Genomic DNA, 8,771 nt, shown 5'->3' on the forward strand with positions numbered 1-8,771 from the left:
CAGAAGAGTGTCACTAGTGCAGGGTGTGCACTGTGCAATAGGTGATATCAGTAGTGTCTTTCTACCCGTTTCTACAGCCCGATTGCTGTGGGCTGTTCTGCCCTCTAGTGCCTGCAGCGACAGCTCCCTCTCTCTTCTCTCGGTTTCCCCTGTGGGTGCAGCACACGCACATCCAGGAGCTGCAGACCCCCGTGCCCCGCCCCCCGTGCCATTCCGGGTGCAGAGTTGGCCACCCTTCGGCCTTACCTGCCTGCCGAGGACAGCTCCTGCTGGGGACACTGACCCAGCAAGGAAACGGTGTTGCTGCAATGTAGCACAGATGTACTTTTGTGAGGGGGACTGTCCCACTTGAGGAGTTGGCCTGTGAACCTACAGATATGCTAAGAAGTGCAGGCACATTCTGTCAGTCATGTCTGGTACCATTTCCAGTAAACCATCAGGAAAGGACGATTACAAAGAAAACCGAGACTGGACTTAGCATGTGGCTCCAGCCCCTCACCTGGGTTCCAGGAGTCAGGGACTTAATGAGGATTTTGCACTAGCAGAAGTTCCTAGTGGAACTCTTTGAACTTGAAAAGCTTGAGGAACAACTGCTTTTGCTCTATTACCTGCTGGGATGCCCATTCAAGTTTCTGAGGAAAGCACTTGCAAAGTTTATTATGATGCTCTCAATGTCCTTCAAGCACAGGGTGTGGGACAGCAGTATTTTTCAACAGTAAACCTCACATTTTTTTGATAGATTGGATTGTTTAGAAGGGGATAGTATTTCCCTGCCATTCACTGCACTAGTAACTTATCTCGATTTTTACAGCCTGTAATCAACAATGCCACATATGGAAAACATGTTTTAATGCTTTACTATTGCTTAGGTTCCTCTTTCAGCATGGGTACGGCACGATACTTGTAAATAGAGAGGAATTAATTTCTTCTTTCTGAGCCATTCATCTCCATTTACTTGATGACTTGCCTGTTTGTTACTCAGTTTCCAAATCCTGTGTTCCTGCTTCATCTGATTCTTCCAGCTGGGAAGAGATGGGATCTGAAGGCCGTTCCTCAGCAACAGGTTGGTCAGTCTCTTCTTTCTCTGTGACTGGCTGGTCAGCAGCATCTGCCTCACCAGACACCTGGGGTGCTGCATCTGGTGGCCTGGGCTCTTCAGCAGGTGCTTCTGTCTGATCAGGCAGAGGCTGACAGCTAAATGCATCTAAGCGTTTTTCAACCACTGTACGAATCAAGGCTGAAACAGAAAGCCACCATTAACAAACATGGAGAAAACCCTTATAATTTAACATTTTTTATATATTACTGACCTGTAACTTCTTAAACAGGGAAAGAACCCTGAAGTAACACTAAAAATGAAAGAATATTTAAGTGAGACAAAACCATCCCTGCTGCTGTAGCCAAATGATTGGCCACAAATCAATGCAGTGATTTGAAAAGGGTGCACTTGGATATTTTTGTTGATTTCCTCACATTTGCTTCTCACTCCCAGAGCAGGTCACCCCATCAGGAACAAGGACTAGCCAGGTTACACATAAGGTGATGTTTTGGGCAGTCTTCATTCAAATAGTTTAAAAATGGATCCTTAGAGACTTTTCCCCTGTTTCTGCTTAAGAGGGGAAAGAAGCCATGAACTGTCTCAGCTAAGGCTGTGTTTGCCTCTACAAAATTTGGGGAATATTCCTTTTGCAGAGATGATGTTTACTCAACAGTGGGTAACTGGGTAAAAGTCAGGAAATACAGAGGGTAAATAGCAAAATGGGCTGCTGACATTACTTATTGGCCTGTGCCAAGTGCTCTCTATATCTCAGAGCTGGAGCAAGACTATGATATCTAGTTAAACAATTAAACAGATTTAACAGGAATATGATAGATGTTCTCATCAATAGTGTATCCTGCAGCAACATTATCCTAAGGATGTTTTAATTCAGTAGTCACATACAATATATTTTTTATTAAAAAAAATTTCCTTCCCCTCCTGAAGAGCTATGTGAAGAAGTGATCCTTGAATGTACATACTGCCACATATATCAGGATAAAATACCTAAAGGACCAGCTGTAATTGTCCAAATAATACTATATCTTAACAAATAAAATTCAGGGTCCCAGTTAAACTGAAAATAAACCCAAAGGAAGCAAACACAATTTTAATTAAAATTCAAAATCCCAGCAAGAGGAAAACTATAGGAATGAGGAAGATGTAATGCAAGTATAAAGTGGTTTGATCTAGGAGCACTCCAGTGGATACACATACATCATAATTTTGTGTTTCTACACAAGAGAGAGTTCAGATTGTTCAGGTGTTTCAACTACAGCCTCTGAAGACTGAATAATAAAAGAACCCAAATACTTAGCTTGAACTAGCCCCCAAAAAAGACTGATATTTCAATCTATTTCAAAAGGACAAGATTATTGACTATTGCAGCAGGTAAGCCCTTGTTTTGATGAAAAATGTTGGTCACCTCACTTCTCAGTCAATCATGGCCTATGACTATCCTCCTTTCATGTAGGAGTGCTGGGAGCTTACACAAATCAATTAAGAGACTTCTATGGTATACATGTGGCAGTACACCAGATGGGCTTTTCTGTTCCCACTGGCATAATCAGGCACACTACAGAGAACATAACAGCAATGATAGCTGTGTAACACAGAGGAAGTAGTAGCTTTATAGCAGAAAAAAAGAATTGTGTTCTTTAACCATTCTCTTCCTGACACATGTTGTATCTCCCAGCATTAACACATCTCAAACAGTATAAAGCCAGGAGAGAGTGAACAGTGCAGCATGACTGACACTCCTATTATTTCAGATGAAAATCAGTTACCTAGTTGTATGTAGTACTAGTTTTCCAACATTAAAACATTTTTTAATATAGTAAAAAAACCAAAAAAAACCCTAAACACAAAGGTACTTGGAGTTCTTGCTAAAATGACACCTCCTACCTTAATCCACAGTGACAATGTAAATATGATATTTGTTCTAACCAGGAAAAAAAGCAATCAAGAACCTCAAGCAGCCCAGATTACATTACAGGATTTGCTAACTTACAGTCAAGCATTGTCCTCCCCAGAACCTTCTTCTGTAGTGTTTCTTCCACTTCTGACATCAGCCACGGAAGGAATTTTGTCTCAATATCTGTAAGAATTTAGCAGGAAGAAAGAAAGAGAAAATGACGTTTTATTAAGGATGACTGACAGGACTTGAGGGCTGTTTTTTATTTGCTGCAACAATTAAGGGATGAACCCCCCTGCCAGAAAACACCTGATTGTAAGAGTCAGATGAAATCTCTTGAGTGTTGTTTGGTTTCTTATCTCCAGCCTCTCTTACTGAGGTTCATCATTATGGACTCTGACCAGAGTCCTCTCAACTGCAGTGATTTTTAAAGAGGTCTGGCACCCTTGAAGGGCTAGCACAGTTGAGATATACAATCATGTTCTAGTGAGATCCACATAACTATCCTGAACAAGTCAGGAGAATAACACTTCCTGCCTTGCTTTCAAAGACATTTGGCGTGTGGTCTGCTGAAAGCATTTGTTCCCTCTGACTAAGGAGCTCTTGCTTACCCATGTACTTCTCAAATCATACTCTTTGTATGCTGTGGTCCCAAAGTCTGCCCTGGTTGCAAAATACTCTCAGTTTCTGCATTAACCCCATGACTTATTCTGGAGAGAGTGTAGCTGTTCCCAAGCCGTGGTCTGCGCCCATGTGGAGCCTGGTGAAGTGTGGTGCAGCAAGGTAGCCCATAAGAAATGCTGGTGATTTTAAAGGCTTGGAGATCACTGATGTACAAGTCCAAAATTATTTTCAGGGCCTAATTCTAACTGACTAATTTCTCCCTTGCTCTGATAATCATTAAAAAATATTCAGAATGATATACTGATTTCTTTGTCTGTTCTATCAAAACATATTTACTTCAATTTGGATATCTCTCTCTTTCTCTCTACTGTACCAATCCTAACCACTCATTTATATCTCTCCAATTCCAAAGCAGATCTTTTCACCGTCACACTGTCAGCTCTTGCTTATTCTTGACTACTTGTACAGATGACCAATAATATTTGTTTGTGTTAAAACTATGAATTCAGCCACAAATGTAAATTAATAAAGTCTTATGACATTATTCTAAATAATAGGAGAATATGCTATATTTTATGGTTGTTTTGAGCTTTATATTACTTAGTTCATATATTTTTAAAAAACAAATACAAACCTCTTTCTATAGGGTCATAAAAAAATCCACTGTCATAAAGATTGCTGAAGACTGAGGGAATAAGGTCAGCCAGGTAACGCTTAGCAAATGCCCGAGCTGCAATTTTCTCCGTGGTCTCTTTCTGCTTCCGCAGCTTTTCCAAGTGCTCGAGTCTGCGACGTTCCTGTCAAGGTGATTATGCATGTGAAACTTAGAGGCCTTTAGCTGTTACTTCTTTGATCTAGACTTTGAAGAATTATCACAGTGCGAGTCTCTTAAATTGCAAAGATAATCAAAACTGCAGATAATCATAGTCTCTACCTGGTATTTGCAGCCTCTGCCCTTCACAAAAACTCCTCATATGAAAGAGTGCTTCAAAGCAAGCTTGTACTCAATCTATGAAGTATTAAAATGCCCAAAAATTACAGAGAAACTCATTTCTGTGTTCTGTGGCCCACCTCTTCTGATTTTGGGAAGTCTGTAAAATAAGGGCCTCACAGCTGGCCGAATGAAACCCTTCTCTGATGCCTTAGTATACACTGATCTCATGCCTTCTTGCTTTATTATTGCAGATCAAGCTGATCATTGGCCTTAGAATGAGATGAAGTTGGATAGTGTTTCCTGAACTTTTCATCTTTCCAATATTCTATCCTATTTGATGATTAAAAAGATTAAAACTCAAATTGGTCCAGGAAAACATTAAAAACCCCAATTATACAAGGCTGATGAATAGTGAGTAAGACTTGCCTTCTCTGTTTATTCCTATTTACTAAATATTAATAATATAGCATAATACTTGGAGATCTAGAGATGTATGTGTGCACATAGAGTAGTGCATGCATTGGGTGTGAAAGTCTAGGTGTCTCTCTTACTTTCGAGCACTCTTAGCAGTTACTATAATGAAAAGGTTTAAGAAACAGCTGCACCAGGAATAAAAAGCTGTCTGTCTGGTCTCTTGATCAGATGTCCAAGTATACCAGGTCACTCAAGCGTGACTGCTCCAAATAAACACAACAGTATGATGGTGGTGTCTGAGAGCACGTGGCAGAGCGCAGCTCACCAAAATGCTAGGAGGAATATCAAAATTAACAGTGCCCTTTGGGGTATATCCAGCTTATCTCACAGCTTGTCATTCAGTACTGGAAATGTTTTTCTCCCTTCTGATGAGCATTCAGACTGTTTTGCTCTTAGGCAGGAAGTCCTACCTTCTCCTCTCTGATACGCCTGTCCTGCTCTTCCAGGCGCTGTAATTCAGCAAACTCTGCGTTACGCAGCTCTATAAAGGCACGCTGATGTGCCCGCAGCTGGGCCAGCTCTTCTTCCTCCATGACTTCCAGCAAAGCCTGCTCAACTGTTTTCCCAATCAGCACTTCCAGGATTGGCTTAACTTCAATGTCAAAGTCAAACAACTGAGGATAAGAATCACGGAAACAGAGATAAGTGTCCCTTGATCACAACTGCTCTTAACAAGTATTGACAAGGAGAACAGGAGGCTGAACAAAGCCCTTGTGCTGAAGGCAGGCCAGAGAAGCGCAGGTGGGGCCAATGTCAGCTGAGGCAGAAAGAAGTATGAGTGCAGCTGGGAGGTAAGTGATGAGTGGGCTGGAGTGAGATACACACACCCTACCACAGCCGCTCTTGGGACTCCCAGGGACAAGCTGAGCATTAACTTGGACCCTGTTTCTATGTTCCCAACCTGTTCTTGAGCTGGACACGTTTTACAGAAGAGCGCATTTCTCAGCACTGTAATTCTTAGCTGAAAGCAGCAGAACCAGTGCATATGGAGAAGTATCTTTCTTAATTTTGCACCTAAGCTCAAAGTAGACATTGGAGAGTTGGGTTGGGTTTTAGGTTTTGGGTTTGGGTTATTTTGCATGTTCTGTGAGGATTAGTTCCTTTCTGTTTCTACTTCAATTTTGCATCAGAAATGTGTTTTGCATGGGAGACATACTTCAACAGCACTTTGTGGACTGACTTTGCTTCATACCTCTCCTTCTTCTATTTGCGTGGCTATATCTTTTCCCGTTTTGGCTGGTATGAAGAGTGGAGTAGGTGGTCTGTCCAAAAATTCATCTGTTTGACACTCTCCATCAACCTCTAGTATACGATCACAAATCTCTTCCAGATACAGTTCTAGAAACAAAAGCATATTGAATACTCAAAGCTGGATTATTTTTATTTTAACTCTAAACTATTTTTGATGACTCTACACTGTGAATTATATCCAAAGAGTCAAATAAAATGCCTTATATAAAGTTAAAAAAAAAAAAAAGGCAGCTCAACTTAAAACATAGATCAGTTTGCTGCATAGGCCATCTGATGCTATGCTCCCTGTAATGTCAGGTGCACTTCATGGAAGTGATTCCCAAAAAGGGTAGTTCACTTGAAGCAAAATTTTTTAAACCTCTCAATTTTAAGCATATATGAAACTTCTCTGATGCTCCTGGAAAAGGAAAGAATAAATGAAGAAGTCTTGACTAGTGTTCAAGAACGTACACTGAAAACTGCAAAACAGACCTTCTGGGAAAATGTCACTAATTAGACAAGTTTATAAGGGGTTAGAATGGAAAGGATTATAGAACCTCTGATTCTAGCATTCTATGATTTTAAGCTTATCCCTGTGTGATTCTACCAACTTCATCATCAGTTTAGCAAGTGAATATAGATCAGCAAGCTTTATTTTCAGATGCATATAAAAAAAAAAAAAAGCCTTTTACCTGTCTGCACATAAACATGCTCTCTGCCTTCCACAGGCTCTGGTGTTCCTGGTCGAACTGGCTCTTTTGCACGCTTTCTTGCCAGTGCTCTTTTCTGTGCACCCTTCTGCTTTTGAACCTCAGGGGGATTGGGTTGGGTACTCTGAGCAGGGGTGAGGAAGGAAAAAACCCACAAAACTGTGTACTTGAAAATGATATTTCATTCTTTCTACAGGAAACTGAAGATTACTGTTTGATTTGACTGCCAGCAATCTAGCATTTTGGATTTACTTTTCTGGGTCCTGACTCTAAATTTTTGGTTGACTTAAAGACTGCAGGGCATGAAACTAATAAAATAGGCTAGCTGCCTACAGGCACATACTAATGGCATCTCACAGTAAGAGCATCCATTTGTTATTTGAAAGTGAATGTGATATGTTTTTTCTGACAAGTGAGTTTTCAAATTTTGAGATGTCAAATGGACTTAAGTCCAATTATCATATTATGAACACAATTGTTTGCTAGATAAAAATTACAGGACCAATTACTGCTGATGAAACAAAAGAAACTCATACTACCTTTTAAATTCACTACTCTGCTTATGGACTGAAATGAACATCAGTTTCGAACTTCTTAAACAAAACTTACATGAAATTCACTCTAAGAAACAGATACTGAACAACACAAGTTATTTACAGGAAGTAGCTTTTAAAAATACAGACTGCTTTAAATTTGTATATGATCAAATCATCTATGTTGAAATATTCTCTGAAAATAAAGTGGAACCCCATTTGGATGGGGTTCTGAGAAACCTGAACCAGTGGAAGATCTCCCTGCCCATGGCAGGGAGTTGGAACCAGATGATCTTTAAGGTCCCTTCCAACCAAAACCATTGTGAGGTTTTATGACTTACTACTATATCAGGGTAAACAAAATACTTTTGCCTCCTCACAAGTAGCTTTTGCATACTGCTGGACATCTAGCTCTGCTTCTATGCTAGGATAAACCAAAGTCTACCCCAAGACTCAAATTCCCAGGAGCTGCAATTCTCCCTGATGACACCTTGCATATGATCACAGATTATGCAGTGATGACTTGTGCTTAGGATCATTACAGATGATCCTAGAAAGAAATGGAGAGGCAAAAAAAGGAATCACATACTTAATAGGGGGAAAACAATAAATGAGAACTACGGAAGATCATGTCAAACTAAGTGCTTTAAAGAAGAGCTGGAAACAGACACACCCTAGTTTAACTGTGACTATGTGAAACATTTTAAGTAAAATTACAGCTTCGGTTGTTAAAATTATAAATGAAGAACAGCTTTCCTGGCCTACCTATGACTTTCCATCAAAACTGTAGCATGATCCACATTAAAAAAACAAAACAAACAACAACAACAACAACAACAACAAAACCCAAAAAAACCCCCACATACCTGCGGTAGGAGGTGAATGGCTAAAGCGGGTCCCCGCGCCACTCTGGGGTCGCGCATGATGTTGCCGTAGCACACCGGCTGCTTCTCCCTGCGAGCAGCACAGACAGCGCCCGCTGCAGCACCGCATACCGCCCGGAGCGGCTCCGACCGGCCGCAGCGGGCAGCTCCCCGCGAGACACGGGAAGAAGGGCTCCCCGGGAAGGGCGGCGACGGAGCTGGGATGAGAGGAAAGGCGCGGGGGCAGCGGCACTCACGGCTCGGCGGCTTCGGGCGGCGCTCGGTACTTGGGGCGGGCGAGCAGGGAGCGGGGCTGGCTGCTGTAGCTGTAGGGCAGCGCGGGGGCCACTGTCAGCTCCGACGGTCGGGCGGGCAGCATGGTGGGCTCTGTCCGGCAGCCGTCGGGCGATGCGGGGCGATGGAGCGCCGCTCGGATCGGGGCGGGGCGGGGC

General features: G+C 41.9%; 1 protein-coding gene across 1 annotated transcript; it reads right to left on the reverse strand.

Moving 5' to 3' along the window:
* Positions 1–832: 832 nt before the first annotated feature.
* Positions 833–8,771, reverse strand: RSPH3 (radial spoke head 3 homolog). The gene is made up of 8 exons (XM_027634067.1): positions 8,577–8,771; positions 8,323–8,410; positions 6,906–7,047; positions 6,176–6,321; positions 5,394–5,597; positions 4,210–4,372; positions 3,048–3,134; positions 833–1,237 (listed from the first exon to the last, which is right to left on the reverse strand). The coding sequence occupies exons 1-8, from the start codon at positions 8,696–8,698 to the stop codon at positions 975–977; spliced, it is 1,215 nt and encodes a 404-aa protein (XP_027489868.1). The 5' UTR covers positions 8,699–8,771; the 3' UTR covers positions 833–974.

Source organism: Corapipo altera, unplaced genomic scaffold (genome assembly GCF_003945725.1).
Source record: "Corapipo altera isolate COAL_440 unplaced genomic scaffold, ASM394572v1 2b, whole genome shotgun sequence".
Classification (NCBI taxonomy): Eukaryota; Metazoa; Chordata; class Aves; order Passeriformes; family Pipridae; genus Corapipo; species Corapipo altera.

What these genes read in the sequence shown, in the direction of transcription:
- RSPH3 (XM_027634067.1), bottom strand. Translation starts at nt 8,698, where the DNA reads ATGCTGCCCGCCCGACCGTCGGAGCTGACAGTGGCCCCCGCGCTGCCC. An exon ending in CCGCCCGAAGCCGCCGAGCC is followed by an intron (nt 8,411 to 8,576) that starts GTGAGTGCCGCT and finishes TGCTGCTCGCAG; the next exon opens with GGAGAAGCAGCCGGTGTGCT. An exon ending in GCATGTTTATGTGCAGACAG is followed by an intron (nt 6,322 to 6,905) that starts GTAAAAGGCTTT and finishes TTTTGTTTCTAG; the next exon opens with AACTGTATCTGGAAGAGATT.